Source organism: Aulonocara sp. 'chitande type north' Nkhata Bay, linkage group LG12 (assembly GCF_057382095.1).
Source record: "Aulonocara sp. 'chitande type north' Nkhata Bay isolate Kocher_YH1m ecotype deep benthic linkage group LG12, A_spYH_male_GT1.1, whole genome shotgun sequence".
NCBI classification, from domain to species: domain Eukaryota; kingdom Metazoa; phylum Chordata; class Actinopteri; order Cichliformes; family Cichlidae; genus Aulonocara; species Aulonocara sp. 'chitande type north' Nkhata Bay.
Window position 1 is genome coordinate 28,423,932 of NC_141355.1, and position 21,158 is coordinate 28,445,089.

The 21,158-nt window shown below is 40.4% G+C and overlaps 1 protein-coding gene across 2 annotated transcripts; it reads left to right on the forward strand.

Moving 5' to 3' along the window:
• The first annotated feature begins 420 nt into the window (after positions 1–420).
• Positions 421–20,229, forward strand: lifra (LIF receptor subunit alpha a). 2 transcript variants are annotated; one of them, XM_086314823.1, is made up of 18 exons: positions 421–580; positions 11,300–11,519; positions 11,686–11,822; positions 12,135–12,288; positions 12,838–13,116; positions 13,268–13,397; positions 14,270–14,412; positions 14,546–14,694; positions 14,850–15,003; positions 15,254–15,318; positions 15,603–15,834; positions 16,071–16,256; positions 17,200–17,301; positions 17,458–17,604; positions 17,783–17,932; positions 18,110–18,203; positions 18,380–18,446; positions 18,592–20,229. In XM_086314823.1, the coding sequence occupies exons 2-18, from the start codon at positions 11,411–11,413 to the stop codon at positions 19,279–19,281; spliced, it is 2,988 nt and encodes a 995-aa protein (XP_086170949.1). In that variant the 5' UTR covers positions 421–580; positions 11,300–11,410; the 3' UTR covers positions 19,282–20,229. The 2 variants fall into 2 exon arrangements, with proteins under 2 accessions (XP_086170949.1, XP_086170951.1); XM_086314825.1 differs by having other exon boundaries at positions 11,695–11,822.
• The last annotated feature ends 929 nt before the right edge of the window (positions 20,230–21,158 follow it).

The window sequence follows — 21,158 nt, forward strand, 5'->3', positions numbered from 1 at the left end:
AAACACCCAAAAGGGTTGGGCTTTTGATTTTGTATTAAAAAACAACAACAAAAACATTTTCATCAGTTTAAACAAAATGTTTAAAAAGTGTTATATGGATGTCTTTGGAACCACATGACACACGCACAAATTGAAAATAAATAAACAATAAATCAATTCAATTTGCTGTAAGTTGAAAAAACAGGGATTTCACATAACATCACATCTAAACATCGAAGCTGATTTGTTTTTTTTTTTTGTTTGTTTTTTTTTTGGTGTTTTTTGTACTATCATAGAGTAATTGTTTTCTCAGGTTTGTCCTGCGTGTCCTGAACGCGGCACGACAACGCCCTCTCCCTGTGTGAACTGCAGGTTACAAGAATCCTATTGGCTAGTCCAGACGTCTACTCGCGGTTCGCTGTATTCCAGTAATCCCAACCCACTCGGGAGTCACTGGGCACGGTCCAACAGCACGGCAGGGACAGGGGCTGGATCGAGAAGATATCGTGGCTCTTTAATTATTTATCACGTCATTAAGGAGCAGGATTAATTGAATATATATCCGAAACATCAACGAAAACCAGTTCTCGTCACATCAGAGGTAATTTCGCTGTTATTTGTGTTCGGACGTCCTGCTAGCGATAGTTCGTTTAGGGCAGCTACTCCAGCTAACAGTGTTTTCCAAATATCGGTGGCCTGTCTGCGTGTGTGTGGTGGGTGGCTTCTAAGTGACTTTACAATGACTGTCGGCTGACTTTATCCCCTGTTGTTATTATCATTAAAACTATTGTTAAGAAGTCAAGGGAAATGAAAAACAGTTCATATTTAGTTACCGTGTAGTTTAATATAATTACAGTGTGTGCGTTTTTAAAGATGCGTTTGCTGTTGCGGTATTCCCCATGCTTCTCACTTGCTAATGCTAATGATGCAAACTGTCCGTCCTGTGATGGTGCAGTTGGGCTGGTCTGTTAAACTGAATCAGCCACAAATTCACATAATAGTTTAAAAACGAATAAATGGATGACGGTTACAGCTTTTGATTGTTTTGCTGTGTATTTGGGACCCACAAATTTGAACTGTGTATGGTGATAATGTATATTTTGTAATTATGGGATTATGGTTTACAGATTGAGAAGTCAGTTTCTTAATCAGGTAGTCAGTGTGTTGCAGTATGGATTGGGCATTTGCCGCCTCTATCTTGTGTCTCTTGGTATAAAACAGGTCCATGTTCATTTTGAAACTAAACTGTGAACAGATAAAAAAACATGCACAGACAGGTAAAGAGATCCCCTATCTGGGAACATACAGCATGTTCTTACAAAACCCTGGGTGGGTATTTTATCATACTCTATCATACCCTACCCAGTAGCTGCTTAATATTACAGGCAACAGTTCCTACCATTTGTAACACCTAAAAGCAGGGATACAGGCAGCGCACAGTTAAGGTGCCAGTGAATCAGCAGGCGATCCTTCTTAAGTGTTAAAGTATCTGCACATGACAAGTGAGGCAAATGATCCCTTGTTGCATCTTATTTATTTATTTATATCTATTTGTTCAAACCTAACAGAAAGCTGTCACCCTGTTATTTTTAACTTCTTCATCTTTTCAGTAGTAGTAATAAGAGTTATCTTCTGTATCCTCTTCGTACATTACTTTTATTAAATTCTGATGGATTTAATAAAAATAGATACATTATTGCATCATGTAGTCTAGTAGTTTTATGACTCAACATGGGACATACAAGCAGCAGACACCATAACAATCTGGAAAAATATGTTTCACCTACCCCTAACTGGGAGGACAATAGGTCCCCTGTTGGTATGTTTGCTTTGCAAATGGTCACTTGGTTGTTTCCGCTAGAAGCTAACCTACTGCTAGTTTGCATAGTTCTCTTTTTGGCTTGCTTGATTTAAGCTGTAGACAGTGTGTGTTTATTTGGCTTAAGTCAGAAGCTAGGAAGCAAAAATGTAAAAACAAATTATATGAAGTGAGCTGTACTCACTTCCAGTTGTTTTTTTAGATTAGCATTTTCATCCATAAAGAACTACAGGGAATAGGGAAGGAAGGAAGGAAATGCCTTGTGGTTGACATCCAAAAGCTACACACACACACACACACACACACACATACACACACAGAGGACTCAATGTCTTCTTTCCACTGAGGTCAGAGCACCGACAGTTCACACGGACATTCATTTGGTAACTTTCCCTGTTTTCACTTATTCTCCAACAAGCATCCGGTCTTCCCCTCTTCCCATTTAAATGTCGAACATAAGTAGCTGAAGCTTTAGCTCGTGTTTCAAAATGTCACCTCAGCTACATAGAGCCACTCAGTGCTTACTTCTTTGGTCACAGTGGTCACTGTATGACAGAGTAATGGCAGCTTTGCTGAGCGTAGGCTGAGAACAGGCAGACAACTGTTTCCCTGGATTTGGCAAAGGAAAATCTTATCAAAGGTTTTGATTGCCTTTTGTTCAAATAGTATGCATCTGTATGTACATATGAGCAGACATAAAAATGATAAGCTCATGCAATATAGTCCGCTACCTGGGGCAAAATGCTTACTGACAAAACATTGCAGCATATAAAAGGTTTATCAAACAAAGTTACATCTATTTAGGTAGGTGTGGTATTTTTCTAAGCTTTTTGTAATGTTTTGCTTGAGTAGTTGCTTTTTAGCTTAAAGCAGTGGTGGTTTGGTGTAATTTTGGCTTTGGCTCTCATTCATTTTTATTTTCGTCCTGGTCTCAGTTCTAGTGGGAACAACGATCCCTTTATATGATCTTTAAACGTCAGGATGTCTTTTGGTACATTTACAGGAGACAGATTAATAACTGTTACTCTTACTGTGAAAAGCATTTCTCATGTTCTGTTGGTGTGGGGAAAAATATTGTTGGAATCTGGAAACTTGTAACTATAATAGTCTTATTATTACTTTGTGTCATATGAAATAAAAACAAGGTTTAATTATTAACTCCCCTGGGCAAAGGACAAGTGCACTAGCCAAGACGCATACAAACAAACCCTTGGGAGAAAACAAGCACCTAACTTTGCGTCTGTCAGTAACTGTTTGTATTATTTGTGACTTGTGAACTCCCTGAAGCACTAGACATGGGAAATGGGTGTTTGAAGTACACTTGGATATTTTCCATGGCTTTCCCCTAAACGTGGCTTTACACAGCTGCACAGTGTGGTGGTGTGGATAGAGGCGCAGGCTCAAATACAATGGCTTGTGTTTCACTGATTGTTCATTTCTTTGGTCCCGCTGTATTAAAAAGCAATGACAGCTCTGCTGACTGCAGGCTGGAACAGACGCAAAGATTGCCTCCACATTTGGCTAAAGATAATACTATCAGTCACAGGGCCTCATTGCTCTTTCCAGTCTGTATTTGTAAGGTCATTTGTGCAAATGAACAAGGGCAGAAATCACACAACCACAAAGTATCTCCCATTGCCTGAGGCAGATTAAAGTGTAATTCATCATAATATTTATGTATATAGACAATAAGAATTTTGTAATATTTTGAGGTGTTTCTGTCCAAGCACAGGTAATTCTGTCTCTGTCTTCTTTTTCAGTTTAGTTTTCAGTTTTTGTTCAGTTTTATTTTGTCTCCTGGGCCCTGTTTCAGGAAGCCGGTTTAGTGGAAAAACTGAGTAAGTATACCCTGAGTTAACGAAAACTCTGGGTTTTCGGTTTCACAAAGCGAGTTCAGCTGCAGCCTGAGTGAGTCACTATGACGACACACGCCGTGAAGCTAACCTGCCCCCTAGCAGGTTTACCACAACTAACCCTGACTGTCTCCGCCCCTTTGTCGGAAACCTGACAGTAGGAAGTCTCAGACATGGCGTGTCCCTTCCTTGAAGAGCCGGTAGATATCGAAGCCCAAATTCTCCGCAGAGCTCTCCGCCGGGAGAGAGTGATCAGAGCGCGTATGGACATCTTATCATTACCTGATGATTTCCTGTGCGAACGTCACCGTTTCTCAGCACAATCTATAATTTATTTGGATAACATCCTCAGGCCATATATTACGCATGTGACACATCGCGGACATGCTCTCAGTTCTGTACATATTATTTGTATTGCACTTCGGTTTTTTGCAAACGGGAGCTTTCTGTATAATATTGGTGACGCTGAGCACGTTTCCAAGGCTACCGTCTGTCGGGCAGTCAGGAATGTTACAGTTGCACTGAAACGTCTCCTGTACTCGTCTGTGGTGTTCCCCGGTCACAGACCCACAAGATTCATCAAAGAGGGATGCCACAAAATTGCAGGTATCAGGATGAACAAAACTTAATTTATGATGTGGTGATACTTGAACTACTACTTAAATTTTACATTTATTTTCACGGTTCCCAGGCGTGATTGGCTGTATAGATGGTACTCACATTCCAATTATTGCTCCTTCAGTAAATGAAGGAGACTATGTGAACAGGAAGTCTTTCCACAGCATTAATGTACAGGTACATAGTTCCCTGTAGCATTTCAAACTAACAAATTATTTCATCATAGTAATGGATGCTAATTTGTGTTCTCTGCACTGTGAAGATCATATATGATGCTGCCAACATTATCACAAATGTGGAAGCCAAGTGGCCAGGCTCTGTCCATGACTCACAAATATTCCGTGAATGTACACTGAGCACAAAATTTGGACATGGTGAGTTGAAAATACTTTAAAATATATAAAGACCAATTGCTTCAGGGACATTTGAACTGAAGTGTATCCTTCTGTCTTAGGAGAGTTCACTGGCTACTTGCTTGGTGATAGGGGGTATCCATGTTTACCCTATTTGCTTGCCCCTTACCCTGACCCTGAACCGGGCCCACAGCAGCGATATAATCTGGCTAATTGCAGGACAAGAGCCAGAATTGAAATGACTATCGGAATGCTTAAGGCCCGGTTCCAGTGCCTGCAAAGACTCAGGGTCACCCCAGAAAGGGCATGTGACATTATTGTGGCATGTGTGATTCTTCACAACATTGCCACAATTAGAGGAGAACACTGTCCTTCTGAACCAAACATCAGCAGTGATCCAAACCATGAACATCCTGACCCTCCCACGGACATACAAGATGGAAGAGCAGTCAGAGACACCATATGTCACAATCATTTCCTTTGACCCATCACCTCAACATGTTGAAAGAAGAATAAACAGATTTTTTGTTCAACTGGCTTTATTGGTCGCCTGTGTTTCCTGTACACAAAGTATTAAAAGATGTAAACCTCATAAAGTGTCTCTGTTGCTTCCTCCTCTGTAACAGCTGTCAATGTTTCTTCATTATTTTCCTGTAGTAAAGAAATAGACAACATTGCTGTTCTACTGTAAACTCATATAATCTGTGGAGTATTACTCACAACTGCATGTTGGTCTGGCTCAACAGGAGGCTGCACCAGATGCAGTACACCATCACCATCAACTGATAGAATATGAGGTTTATACAGGTCACTTATAACTTACAAGGGACCAAATGGCAATTAACAAACATACCAAGCACCTTACACTTCATTGTCATTATGCTCTCAAAGACAACCAAGGCTGAGGGAAGGCAAAATCAGTAGGAAAATAACTTCACTACAAAATAATCCATTATGGTAAAGAGTTTATCAAATGAATGAGCAGCACTGCGAAGGTGACTGTGAAGAAAGGATGTATGCACATCATGTATTATTTTGAATTTACCCCCTATGTAGGCACTTGTGTCTTGCGGGGTTATTGACTCAGAGGATGTCCCCGCAGAGATGCCTTCGGCCACAGGGCGCCCACTGTTTTGGCTGAGGGCCAACTGCTCAGCCTCTGTGAGTGGTGGTGGAGGAGGACCCCCACCTGTTTTTCGGGCCTCCGCTTTTTTTCTGTTGGCTATAACGGGTCACATTTGAGCATACAGAGTAAGCAAATATGTACTTGTAATGTGCTCAGATAATTTCAATAAGTGCTTACAGACAGAAAATTAATGTAACCTCTAACTGCAATTGATTTACATGGGACAAACAGACCAAGCACTATGGCTCATAATACAATTACACCTTACCTGTTTGGACTATATTTTTATATTTCATTTTTACTTGCTGCCAGGCACGTTTGGGGCCTGTTGGGTTGCACCTGCGCTCACATCACGTCACAAAATAAAATGTATAAAATAACAAATAAAATAACATATGATAAAATAACGTGTTAAATGGGTGGAAATCCCTAGATCAATGTTTAAATTAACACTCACGCATTGACTCTGTCGGCTATGTTTTGCCATGCATGCTCACTTTCTTTTGCAGCTGTCGCTGTGTTACTTTTTTCCGCGGAATTTGCATGTTATCGGCATATGCTGCCATCAGCATTTCGGCCTCAAGCGCTGTGAAATACATTGACCGCGCCTTCTTTCCCTCCGTCTCCATGGTGACTCGCTTAATCTGTGCTCCGCTTATCAGGGCTTTATGTATCCTCGTCCGCGCGCTTCACTTGGGGTTAAAGCAACTCCGCCTTGATTGAACTAATTGTTATCAGCCTTTCTGAAACGGAATATTCCGAGTTGGACAGTTCGGGGTTACTCAACCGTGAGTGTCGTTTTTCACTCTGAGTTTTCCAAACCGGCTTCCTGAAACAGGGCCCTGGCCTTGATTGTAGCATCAATAAGAATCACATAGCAATAACAGTTTATCTTCATACTTTTCTCAGTTCTTGTGTTTTAGTTTGACACTAGAGTTAAAAGAGTCAGTTATGGTGGCCCTGAAAGATCAAACACACTGCAACTTAGAAAAACACCAGCAAATAGAAAATTGCTGCAAAATACACACAAAAAAGAATGGAAATTAGCCCAAAACATACTAATTCTGCTGTGAGGGAGAAAATGATGCAAGTTAATTTGTGTTTTATTTGCATGGTTTGCTATGACTGTTAGCTTATCTCCCCAAAAACACTTCCTTTGTGTTTTGTGAGGCTTTTTATGAGCTTTTCTATGTTTTTTCTCTTTCTGTTGTGTTTTAATCAGTTCTGTTTTGCTTGCTTTTGCAGCACTTTTCTTTTTTTGTGTGTTTTGCTACGTTGCAGTGCTTTTGACCTATCAAGGCCACTACAGTTAGTAGTATCAGTTAGTAATCGCCAAGTTCTAATAGGTCTCTGTGGACAAACATTTGTCATTTACTATAATCACAGATCACTTACAATCTACAGCTCGTCAGACGCCGCATGTAAATTCCCAGATGGGCTCTCATGTATACATAGATGTACTGATTCTTGCCATGGACATGCCAGTAACTGTGTTTATGGCGCAGTCCCTAAAGTACCAGTAACTGGAGTACATCTCTCCTGTACTTTGGATTCTTAGAAATGGTAGCTTCATTTGACAGTCAGTCCTGCCTGTGGTGTATACCTGGACAATCTTCATGGCTTTTCAGAGCCTCTTTACACAGCTGCATATACAGCCGGGAGCAAACTGTGGTGTGGAAAGAGGTGGCAAGCTTGAAGTCACGGTGTTGTCTTTGAGGTGAGTCTGCGCTTTCCTAAAATAGGGTTACTGCAGGCATACAGATGAGGTTTAGGCTTAGTTTTTAAGTAACAACATCCTTGTGGTTTTTGTTGTTTGTGGTCACATTCATCACTGCTCCAAAGACAAGAGCCAGAGCTCAGCAGAGAGGTATTGATTTGTGTGCTGATGTGCATTTTTAGCTATCAGTTTCTTGGATGAGATTTCCCAGAATGTACAGACCCCCCCCCCCCAATGCCCTCACTTCCCATCAGTGCAGCCTGTTTAAAAAGAGAAATTGCTGTTGTTTTTGTCTTGTACCCTGAGGCTCAAAGAATTGTGTTGGGGCTTGTAAAACATTTCAACGTGGTGTGAAAATTTGGAAAAATAATCCTCAAAGAAAGGAGAATGCCCTCTCACGTGGGAAACCACAAAACATGGAATAAAACTGTTGTTTTGGTGCAAGCACAAAAATGTGTAATAGACTGACTCCACTCAGCTGTATTTATATTGAACAGTTCCTCTGAATTTCATGTGAAGTGCACTTTAATGGCAGGAAAAAAACAGAAGATTTTTGAACTGCTATAGCCAGCTCTGCAGAAAGTCCCATTAAATAAATCACATTAATACTGCTGGGTTTAGTGTGCTTTTTGAATGCAGAAGAAGCAGCTGCTTAGAAAGGAAAATGCAATTGCTATGCATGCAGAAAGAGCTAGATCGATGACCGCGAGGTTTATTTATTCACGTGTCATGTCTAAATCACAGCCAACAAACAAACATGAAGATATCTGTAACTACTTTAGGAGTCAAAAGAAAAAAACTGATCTTTAAATCCACTGACTGCTGGTCTACTGTGTAGATTGATGTTTCAGTTAATGACTGCCATAGCCTATAGCTTTAACAAAGAACTGTAGTGTTAAGAAACAAACACAAGGCTTTCAAGATTTGAAGCAGATTATAAATTTGTTCTAATTTATTCCCTCTGCCAGGATAAATAGAATCTTTTTCTTATCTTATGTTGAATCTGTCCTTGACACAAAAGAGTTATGAAATCCAGTAGCTCTCGTACTCTTGTGGTATTTGCAAAGTTTGCAGTGGGCCACGTCATGAATTAATGAAACAGCCATCTAAAAATATATCCGCATGATGCTGCACGGTCATACTCAATGTCACTATGGAGTACTGATAGGATCACTTATTTGGCAACGAGGCTTAAGGTTTTGGCAGGAATTGTTTGCTCATCTATTTGAAACATGTCACGTTATTGCTCCAAAGGGCTTGGTTGTTTTTCAGAGGCGTGTTTTTGTCAAGCTAAAGAGACGTTTGAGGCCTGCCCCAGCCTGTCTCGAGGGAAACCAGATGAACTGCAAATGTCAGTGATGGTTCAAAACACAAGAACTGAGATTTATATGCGTACACAACCACATGCAGGTTCATCGGGGTTAAGACTCGATTATTCCGTCCCTGTGCACTGCGACACATTTTGTGTTAAATTATCTAACTTTAGAAGAAAATCAGGCACCCAATGTACACCATACATGAGTCACGACTTAAAGTTTATGTTTGCAAGTATTTTTATGTATTTAATCATATTTTAAAGAGGGTGCAAAAATTATTTTTGTTCTCACATGTTGTGAAATGATAAATGCCTGTCTCATTCTTCTTAAGCTGCTTCTGCCAGACAAACTGGCAGTTTTATCTAGCAGAATGAATAAGCTGTTTGCTGTAGAGCTATCTAGAATACCAATTTATGTACTTGCATATTTGATAGCAATCTACAATAAGCTTTGGTCAGTGGGTGGAAAGATTCATGTCTGATTAGCTGAGAAAAAGAAAATCGTCACTCAAAGACAAATTTAGAAGCAGCAGAATGTGTCGTACTCTGCAGCGCAGGCCTGTGTCTGCTCTGAGCCTGGTAGAGTGCAATGGGGATGTGAACATCACTCTTGATGACAGCACCGCTGTCAATTTTTCAATAGGGACTAGGAACGCTTGCCAGATCTATTAACAAAGCTGCTAAGTTGGCAACAGTGAAGTCCTGTAAGTTACAGGGAGGTCAGGGGTCAAACTGAAATGTAATGTATTACACAATTTAACAAAAAAATAAAAAAGTAGAATTTAAAATCCCAAAAAGTTGCAGAGTATTTGAGTGCAGCTGTGGTTTACCATAACAGCTGTGAACGATTTGTGTGGTTTTAGAGGGCAGCCAAACAGACGGTGAGCAGGCCGAGGTGGTACAGATTTTTGACTGGCAGTACCTGTGGAAGGAGTTTTGTTGACATTAGAATTGAATACACTCTGACATTCCATTTAGTGAAAATAAATGGTTGGCTTGATATTTCCCTGGAAAAGATAGCTCTGCGTTGTTGTACAAGTTATCTTCAGCTCGATCTACACTGCTGCCAGCTGCCTTTACATGCAAGTGTGTCTACTCAGCTTACATTACTTTCAATTAACCCAAAGTCCTGGTAGGAATAGTTAAATGTGCTCATCTATCATAGACTATATATAAAAGTTGGACATAGGTTGGAGGTCTGTCTGTTTGTATAGAGATGAATGGAAAAATGACCCGTTGGCTCATTTTATCCATGATCTCAGTAAATACCTCCCCAGTGGTTTTATAGTCTCAGCCCGTAGTTTAAAGTTTTATTTAATACAACCTAAAGATCATTTATTAAATTGTTAGAATAAAAAAGGGGATAAAGTAGGGCGTACTTTAGGGTGGACCTGCTTTCTGATTCATAACTCACTTTGTGTGAGCACACATTGGCCCACAGTGGCTAAGTCGTAATGCCCACAAAGCTCAGCTCAAAGCCTCAAGACAGGACTAACTGGTAATGTTGCCATAGCTACATCAATCTTTTATATTGCACAATGATTTTAGTCAGTGGCTTTAATCTGTAGGGTCAAGCAATGCAAGATTATATGTAGAGCACCTGTTAAATGCACAAAAAGTTCCAGCTGCATGGCATACATGTTCTTGTCTTGTCTGACCCACAGCTGTGGGGCTGTATGGTGCTGTGGATAACGTGTGCAAAAGATCCTCATTTCGAAACCGGGAGGAGACACAGAGTCAGCCTTGGGGCGTTCAAAGCTAGTGTACTGGTAGTGCCGGTTCCAAGCCTGGGTAAGTGGGAGGTTTGTGTCAGGAAGGGCGTCAGGCATAAAGTCTGTGCCAAATCAAACATGCAGATACGTCCGGCAGCCAAAAGAAACTGCAATGCTGGTGCCACAGTTGTCTTTGTATCCAGTTTGTCTGTATCTTTCTGATTGTTCATAAGTCCGGTTGATAGGAGCAGTGTTAAATCAAAACCCTCCAAAACGGCTTAGAAAAAATAAAAAACTAGGACCTTTAAGAGGAGGACAAGTACAGGATAATCCAAATACCAGGAACAGGAGGGTTTTCATAACCAGTGTGTGTGATGTGTGTGCTTAAACAGCTGCCACGGCGAAGTTTTTGGTTTTTTTTTTTTTTTTTTTTTTTTTTTTCTCCTTACGGTTGACTTTTCTTGGCAGTTGTACATCTGGCTTTGGCAAGAAGTAACATAAGAATGGCAGCTTGCAGTGAGGTATTGCAAAAATTGAAGTCAGTTCAACACATTGGTCCCCAGTGAACCCAGCAGTGTCAGAAACAAACCTAAAGAACATTTCTTAAAAACACTGCGTGCCAGAATATTTTCATGGAAAAAACATTAGGACAGCTTCACAGTGTCCCCAAGTAACTCTCGGTCATTAGCATTATTTTTTTTCACAGCCAGGCTGTTATTTTCTTTTTTTAATAATATCTATGTTTTAACATGATACATGATACATTTATCGTTGTTTTGAACTCTGTCCTTCTGGGTTTTTCCACAGGCCTTCCTCTGTATAGGTTTTGCCTCTCAGGATGTTTTAACACGGTAGTGTAGTGAAGAGGACCATCACTTCATCAGGATCTGTAAGCGGACGCTTGGCCAGTAGATAAAAATGGCTCACTTAAGTCTTACTCCCACCTCAAAGCTTATTAGCAGTGGCTTTGTCTGGCTCCTGTGGATTGTCCTGGGGTTTTCGACTTCACACACTCATGCAGATACTGGTAAGAACTGAAACACGTGAAGGAAACCTTAACTTTAATAAATCGGATATTCTGCTCTGCTGAACTCATCTAATGTTGAAGGTTTCTTTAATTCTAAGAAGCCATTTAGAGTTAAACTGTGTGTCCTATAATCACTAAACCCTGATGGGATTTTTTTTCCCCCCAGGCCTTACAGTACCTCAGCGGGTGACGCTGTCTCCTAACTGGTACACACAGGAACTCTCCATATCCTGGTTGGGAGGAGGCGCGACGACCTTTGACCTCATCATTCTAAGAACTGAATTCAATGAAACTGTCTTCTATGTAAGAGCACTTCATTTTCTACGAACTTGTTTTGTCATGGAATTTTAAAGCAATTGTAGTAATTATGAGTGTAGGAAGATTTGCTGTACTGGTAACATTGTTTTGAAAATCATCTTTGGTATTTGTATAGTATTTTTTTTTTTTTCAAAAGGGAATCGTCATCTTGTGCTGCATATTTTCCTGTAGTGATTGCTTTGATTTTACGTGAACTTTAGGTTTTGTGTGCACTAAGTAGGTGATTTCTTCTCTATGACGGTCGCAATATTTCACCAGTTACTTGTTTGAACTGTGCATTCTGTGTATGTTCTGTAGGAGACAGTCTCTCCGACAGTGAATAAGGTGAGTGGTCTGCACCAGTGGACGTGGACTTCAGTTAACCCCCTGGAGTGTACCTCCCTGTCAGTCAAAATCTGCTCAAGAGATGGGCACACTACAAGTGAATGGAGTCAGACTGAGACACTTCAAGGTCAGTGGCACGGATGTATATTATAGACCATCAGTAATTAGTTAAAACCTAAGTAATATTAATAATAATAATAATAATAATACATTTTATTTAAATAGCGCCTTTCAAAGCACCCAAGGACACTGTACAACAGATAAAAACTGGAAATATACACAATGATAAAAATAGAAGATAAAAGTTAAAACATACAGAAATTTAAGAATAGGCAATTTTAAACAGATGAGTTTTGAGGGTGGACTTAAAAAGAGAGAATGAACTAATATTTCTGAGGTCCGGGGGTAGGGAATTCCAAAGTCGAGGGGCAGAGCAGCTAAAGGCCCTCCCTCCCATTGTGATCAGACGAGCAGAGGGAACAGAGAGAGAAAGAGAAGATGAAGATCTAAGTACCCAGTTAGTATCCTGTTGGCATGTTCTCATTAAGGCCTCATTCTTTTAAAATGTATACCTCCTAAAATATTTGCCTTGTGCATATCAGTGTCTTTTTACACCTTACTACTCTCTTAACTCAATTTTTTTTTTTATTCTTTCTCGATCTGTTTTCTATTTCAGGAAATGATCACCCCAATAGTGAGCAGAGAGTTAAGGTATTTCCCCAGGACAAAGTTTTACCTGTGGGGGCCAACATCACCTTCTGTTGCATTTTGGATGAAGGGATGGTCTTAGATAAGCTAAAGTACGACGGGAACACCACGAGCGTGACACGACTGAGCAGGCGGACCTATTCCACTACAGTGTTTAATCTGGTGGCCTCTCGCCAGTCAGGGAGCAACATGCTTTGTTTGCCAGAAGACAAGGAAAAACTGTATGGAGCCGTTGTGTTTGTTGGATGTAAGATAAACACGTTTGAAATATGTTTAGATCTAATCTGGGTTAATGTTTTGGGCATGGCAGAAAAATACATTCATTTATATCTTTTAATATTTACGACTCTAAAAATGTGACTGAGATTTTTTTTTTTTTTTTTTGCCCACATCCCCAGATCCACCACTGCCCATTGATTTTAAATGTGAGACTCATGACTTAAGATCAGCTGTGTGCCAGTGGGGTAAAGGACGAGACACTCACTTGTATGGCAGTCAACGAGGAACTCGCTACTTTGTGAACAACAGGTACGCAGTCTCACTCACAAAAGGGAACAGTAGAACTGTACAATCACTCATTCACAGAAAACATCTGCAGGTTCTAGAATACATGGACATTACAGGGAACCTTTACCTGTATTTTTCAAACAATCCTACATCCGTCCAAACCTGTCCAAACCGCATGTTGGATGTTTCTTTTTTGCCACCTAAAGCTTTTTATCCAGTGTGAGCACAAAAATGATTTGTCCAGTAGGTCACAGAAGCAAAAGGGTCCAACTGCAGTGCCTTAAACCTCTCTCCTCAGGCAAGAATAACATATATAAAATGTACACGTGTGCTGCTCATCAACTGGCATTACCTGCATGATTATAGGCAGAACTTTTTCAGTGAAGAGCTGCGATGATGCTCTCCACAGTACCGTGCCAGCAGTTTTCTTCCAGATAAAAATGCTATGAACCCAGGATGGAAAGAAAACAGAAGATTGTTTTACAAAATTAGATGTGAAAGCCCTTTCAGCTTTTATGTCCAAGACTTTGCTTTTAGCCATCATCGGGTCACACTTAGTTTGTATTTGAACAATGTGTTTATATTATTTATGACAGTTCCTCTGCCTTTCTCTAAAAATCCTTTTTTTTTGTACGGAAAAAAAAAACTACTGGGAGAGGAAGACGAGAAATATAAAACACTTAGGCAAAGAGACCACTTGCCTCTGTGAGTCCATGTGATAGCAGATTGGCACACTTCCAAGCCTTTTACAGGAATAGCTTGAACGCTGGCCAAAATGTTTTTCATTCTATGCCTTTTCTATATGTTAGAAAGACAATTTGAAGTGATTACATTTTATTGTGAATTGCTATACTTACAGCAAATCTAATTTTTTGTGCCTTTTTTTTTTTTAGGGACTGCAGTGAGGTCAACCAAGATGTGGGACAGAAAGAAGCAACCTGTACTTTAGACACATGGGAGGGTAACTGGACACTGGTAGCTAAGAATCTTCTCGGTCAGTACAGCCTCACGGACACTGCTGAACTCAGTCACAGAGGTAGGTGGCTCAACCTTAGCTTCTCTCCATCACTGCACATACTCTTCTGGTAAAACAGACATATAGAAATCAAAAATATATAAAAAATACTTTTTTCCTTTTCTGATGTTGTTGAATCTTTCTTCCTCCTCAGTGTGTCCAGTGGCGCCAGATCTGCTGAGCGTCGTTGCCGATGCCTGGAATGCCTCTTTGTCGTGGCATTGGAAGTACGACAGTTATTCTTCCTTGGCACTTGTCTGCCAGGTTGAGATCACCGCAACAGAGGACGAAAAACTAATAAAGGTGAGAAGTCTGCGCTTGTGTATGTTGTGCAATATGTCAGACATCATCACTTTGATTCTTCTAGGACTGCATCCTACCACATTGCCCTCAAGAAATGCGAGGTCATGTAGGATGTTCTCTCATTCGTGCTTATAAAATCGAATGTCTGTTTCCAGCGTGTTTTCTCTGGTGTGGGTCTGAGGTCTGTGTTTCTGTCGGACCTGTATCCTGATGAGCACTACAGTGTTAAAGTCCGCTGCGGTGCCCAGCAGAATTTCTGGAAGTGGGGAAACTGGAGCAAACTGTCTTCCTTCAAAACTAAAACCTATGGTAAATTATTTATTTGTGGTGTTGCTTATTTTGGCAGAATTAGGGATGCAAGTGTTTATTATTTCCTAATTTTATCAATCAGTAATTTTTTAGTGATTAATTGTTGGGTGTCTGCCTGAATTAATTCAACTTTAAGGAAATCTAGGAAGTAAATTTGTTGCTAAATACTGGATATTTGAAGTCCTCATTTCTATAGGACTAGAGTCTCTGAAATGTAACATAACGTTTGTATGTTTTTGACTTTTCTCAGTTCCCGATACCCCAGATGCTTGGATATGGTTGAACACAGATAACACCGGGAAGGTTGTTTGGAAGGTAATGTGTCCTTTTTTTTTGTTTTTTTTTTCATCTTTGACTTGAGCTGTTTTAGATTTACATGGTCATTATAGACAATTTGCTTTATGCATGTATAATTGGAAAGAGCACAGATTCATCATGTTGACTACAGCTATAATGCACAGACAAGTAACATGTGCATTTTCATTCGTTATCCTGTTTCGTTTTACCACTTTGACACAGGTCACTGTTTAACGTACCATGAAATGTACCCCAATAAGAAGAAAGCGATTTAATATAATTTCTTTCCTGATCTCCTTTAGCCTCTAACACGAAGACAGAGCCACGGTAAACTGACACAATATGAAGTTTTCCTTTGGAGTCCTGAAGAAAATCGAGCACTTGCGCCGGCTGTAACCTTGCCACCGAATAATTGGTCCATGCCAGTCAACCTCACAGAAATCGCTTTCTTCAGCAATAACGGCAGCGTCGTAGCAAAAGTAACTGCAAGGAATGATGCAGGATCTTCTCCACCTGCAAGAGTACATTTGACAAGTATGTGAAAGTGGAGGGAGAGTGTGTGTGTGAGATGTTTATCTTATATTTCAACAGCACACTTGACCTAATGTGACATTGCTGGCAGCTTCTAAGGAGAACTTTCTGGTGTTTTAGCGTCTGCTTTCACTCGTATAACATGCGTCGTTGTTGAAACCCTAAAGTAGCACTCTGTTGTGTAGAAACAGTGAATAGATGTGGCTTCTACATTGCTAAGCTTGTTTTCATCCTTCCAGGTGTGGAACCCCTTGCTGCGCCCAGGATAGTTTATACAGACCAAGGTTTTCCCCTGTTCTGGGAAAACCATGCCAATGCCACCTGTGGATATGTGGTAGAGTGGCTTGATGCCTTCTGCCCACAAGACTGCCCTGTAGAGTGGATTAAGTTGCCTGCTGGAACCACTAATGTTTCCATTGAGTCAGGTATGCAACAACTGTCAGCCTGTGAAAACGGAGCATTGATTTCAGTGGATTTTAGCACTGTGCTGTATGTGTTTTGATTGTTGGTACAAACTTTGTTGTCTTTCTGTTAGTATTATTCTTGACTGTGTATAGTAATTTCAGGTCTTTTCAGACACGGAATAGATAATATTGCTGTTTTCTAGTTTTCAGAGATGAGCCATTTTTATACTAACGTTCCTCATAGCTCCATTCAAAACAGCCAACAGCATTGATAGGAGGCAAAATTACTGACAGTATTACTACAGTGTTACTACAGTATTATGTGTTGTATTATTATGTGTTGGCAATTATTAAAATCTAACTGTATGTAATTGCTCACCTGATTGAAGTGAATTACACATCAAGTGTTTGCTTGCAATCAATCTTGTCTCTGTGTCTCTTGCAGGATAATTTGTTAAAGTTACTGCGCTTGTGCTAGATACACAACTCTCAAACTTTGTTACTGATGGATTCGGGAAGCTGCAACTATGTGATGAATTGTTAACTTGCTAATCTGACCTGTCACTGGTACTGTGACTGAAAGCATGTATCTCGTGGCAAAGGTTTGTTTAGGCATTCTCCAAAACACTGATATGTTTTAATGAGCTGGGAAACTCAAGATGTTGGAGGGACACCCGTGCAGTTGCAGTCTTGTGACTGCAAGTAGTCACTCTTGTGCTAAAAATGTTTGCGTAAAATGTGCTTGGCTCGAGGTTTATGGAAAAGTGGTCAGAGCGTGCATTCTGATATGGAGAGGTCACATTCAGATTAACAGGAGAGAGTACGCGTCAGAAAGAGGTTTAAGATATTAAGATGATTTTCAGCTTACAACAACCTCAGTGACCTCAAATAACTCCACTGAAAGGGGCTGTCGAATTTTAAATTGTGTTGCATAACGCACAATAATCTGTTTCTCTGTCATCAGCTACGTTCCAGCCAGGTGTGAGATACAACTTGTCCTTGTACAGCTGCTCCTCAGATGCCAGGGAACTGTTGAAGCGCTGGCAGGGATACACGCAGGAGCTGGGTAGGGATACCGCTGCACACTGAAAGCTTATCTTTAAAAAACAAACAAACAAGCAAATAAACAAAAAAAATGGCGCTGTGTGTTTTAATCGCGGACAACTTTTCTCCTTCTCGCCATGCTCCTCCAACCTTTTCCCACCTTTTGTGGTTTCCACAGTCCCTTCTGTTGCTTTGACTCTGTCAGCCAGTCAGCAGAACGCTGATATTCTTCTCACCTGGAAAGAGATTCCACTGGTGAACAGAAGAGGCTTCCTCCTGGGCTACAATATTTACAACAGCACTGGTTACCAGTTCAAACTACTAGGTATATTTATGATTCTCCTCCTGTTTAACCAATAAAACTGTTACAGTACGATACTTTAAAAGGACAAAGATCATGAATAATTATGATTTTGCAGTTCATCACAATGTGTGCATTTTGCTTCTGGTTAATACTTTTCTTCTTCTTTTCTCTCCTTACTCGTTCATTACCCTTTGAACAGAGAATGTGTCTGATCCAGAAACGATGAGCTACACAGCAAAGGATTTCGCAAAGGGTTTCATTAAGGGGACCTTCAAATTTACTGTCAAGGCCTACACTGCAGCAGGGGAGAACACAGGCACCACTGCCACTGTAACAATAGAGCCCTACAGTACGTAAATATCTAGTTTTATTTATTATGTCAGTCTGTCAGCATTATTAAAGATTCTCATGTATGATGCATGCATCTATGTGTGTATGTATATATGTATCGATAGCGTAATTTGTACTTAGATGTAGGTAAATTGGTAGTGTAGCATTTCTAATACTCTTTGTCCTATCCTGACAGCTGATTGGCTCATCTTGGAGATCTTGACTTCTTTGGGGCTTGTAACTTTATTACTGGCCATCGTCACTTTCACTTGCTACAAGAAAAGGAAGTGGTAAGACTGTTGTGCTGCTATTTTTGCTAGTCTTTCTCTCTTGTTTGCATGTATGCAAGAGATGATTTTATAATTCAAGGCAGCAATGCAGAGCATCTTTTTTTTAATTTTTTTTTTTATTATTATTCAGGCACTTGATATTCTAAATGTTAAAATTAAAATTCTGCTCCTACCAGGGTAAAGAAGGCATTCTATCCAGATATTCCAGAGCCCAAGCTTCCCAGTGATTGGCCCAGGACACGGGTACAGTATTAGCTTAATCCAGTATGATCCTTAGAAACTTCCTTGTGCTTCCTTTGTGATTACAAAAGCTCATTCCCTGTTTTTTATGTGTTATTTTTTTATGCTGTCTTGTGAAACTATATTTAACTGACTCTGTCTCTTTCAGGGTCCATTGGACGTGAAGCCATCTCCCCACAGCATGGTGTGTGTTGTAGAAACACCTGAGTATGATTGTATTAAAGATATGCTTGTTGCCATTCCTGAGGAAGATGAGGATGATGCAGGGCAGGGAATAGGAGATGAGTCAGTTGACACAGATGAACCAACGTCATTACGCTACTATAACCAAATGGTAGATGAGCGTCCCATAAGGCCACGTTTCCCAGACTCGTCTGCTTCTTCTATATCGTCTATGAGTTCAGCTCACACCGATGTGACATACACAGGGATCCAGACCTCAGGGTCTTCTTTGGTCCTCCAGCTGGATCCACAGGGTTCTTCCGAGTGCCATCAACCCCAGCTTGATCGGTTGGTCAGCTATGGAGGAGGAGGCTATCGACCTCAGATGCAACCTAGAGCCCCAAGTGATGACATGGATCTGCCTTCACCCGAGTCTTTCCTAGAGCCACAGGCTGCCTGTTCTGGCGGCTACAAGCCCCAGGGCTCCTGGCAGTTGGACTCCCCCGTGGATGCTGCAGAAATGGGCAGCCTGGCACCTTCACTGGGATCCCCTACCTCTGTTGCTTCCACTCAATTCCTTCTCCCGGATGGAGAGGAGAATACAGGGGAGAAACGACAGCTGTCGTCTTCAGCAGCATCCTGGCTCACAAACCTGCTGTCATCAACAAAACCATGAGATCATCTCTCTCTCAGTACTAGTCGCCAGGTCAGGGGGTTTAATGTGAAATTATTTTCATCATTACTGTTACCAGTGTCATGTATCGCAAGGCTAAGTCACATAGTCTAGCTAAGTATCCCTTCTGATGTAGCACTACATGATTGTTGCATTTCGACAGCAGCAGTTAATAAGTCATTTTCTGACGTTTATGCCAAACACGTAGAAATGTGTCTTGTTATTTTCTCGTCCTTGGATTATGAATATAAATCTGTATATTTATAAATCAAAACATTTCTATCATGGCAGCAAAACTCCTCAAATGATTTGTTCATACCTCTCCTCTTTCTACCATACTATATATGCACCCTCTGGAGACCCGGTGTCTGATCTGTGACTTTGTGTGATGGGCATTTCCAAATGGCATTTCCTGTGTTTAGTGTGCTTACCTTTCTTTCTTCCTTTCTTTCTTTTGGTGATGTAAGCTTTACTCACTTCTCACTACAGAGAAAAACTGAATGCAGCACAGCTTCAAACTTTATAATGGCACCTGAAAATACTTTATAAGTACCTTTTAGGAAAGGAGCAGTTTTAATTGTTCATGTCTTCTGCTGTTCCACCATTGGTTTAATCTTACCTGCTTTGAGACAGCTACAGGACTGAAGCTCAAGTCCTCTCACATGTGATTTACAGTTCACAAATAACTGTTGAAACAGGGAGATATCAGTGGAACTATGCACTTATTGATGAGAATCATCTTTAGTTTACACAGATGTGGGTGTGGTGCTTTGTATTATGGTCTGGAAATATATGGGTGATAAACCCATCGGATATACACTGTTATAAGCTAAAAACATGAATACAAAGTGATGTATTATAATGAACAAACACACGAATATGTAATGTTTTCTTGCCTTCTGTTTTGCCTTCATTACTAGTAGAGTTTTTTGTTGTTTTTTTTTTTTGGGGGGGGGGGGGGGGTTTGCCGCGAAACGGATTTCACGGTCAGGCTGATACTTGTATTATCCTCCGAGATGATGATTGATATTATACATTTTCAACTGATGCGAGTTAGTTGGGTGGGTAATCAACGTTTTCAAAATTCAACGCTTCCAATGCTTTGCACCATCAAATTTCACACATTGCCTTATTACTCATAAATGTTGCTGTTAACAATGTCTTACGCTAGTGTGATTCAGAATTGACTGAAAGTGCACTGTATTTCAGTATGTGGATCCCACCCACACTTTAGTTTAATGTACAGGAGATGTCATTTGTCATCAGTTTTAGTGAGTGCTATGGCTTCTCGGTGTGTCGGTGTGGATTGCGAAGATTTCTTTGGTTTCTTTAGAGAGTTCTGCACAAGAACTTAATATCATTTTGGTAGGCTGTGTTTATGTGTTTACTGTCTTTTGGTCTGCAGTACATTTAAACAAATGTTTTATAATAATATATATATATATATGCCGCCTTTTAAATTCTATGGTTAGATAAAGGGACCAAAGGAGAGAAATGATAGATAATGACTAGAAATGCTCATTGAATACAAATGAGTATAGAAAGCTTATAATTTGACACAATAAGCAAGATGTATTGTTTTCTTTTCTTCTTTTAGAGTCAGGCCAGGGCTTGCCCGCACGGCAGATGTGGTCTGTTGTTTCTCAGTGCCTCCAGCCAACAAGCTTTAAGCAAACCTACTGTGACGTGAATCATGACGTAAACGAACTTTAACTCTGTCTTCACAGACGAACTGATAACAGGCAGGCAGTCAGTCCTCTTTGACTACTGAGAAAATTGTATCCCCCCTTTCTTTCTCTCAGAAAACTGCTCTGAATTTTGATTTATGAGGCGACAGCTTGCATCAGTACTGAATAAGCCACTTTCAGTATAGGAGATCA

Excerpts from the sequence above, each read along its gene's own strand:
- lifra (XM_086314823.1), top strand. The coding sequence starts at position 11,411 with ATGGCTCACTTAAGTCTTACTCCCACCTCAAAGCTTATTAGCAGTGGC. Across the intron at positions 15,004-15,253 it reads CTTCAAAACTAAAACCTATG|TTCCCGATACCCCAGATGCT; the intron begins GTAAATTATTTA and ends GACTTTTCTCAG. Across the intron at positions 15,319-15,602 it reads CCGGGAAGGTTGTTTGGAAG|CCTCTAACACGAAGACAGAG; the intron begins GTAATGTGTCCT and ends GATCTCCTTTAG.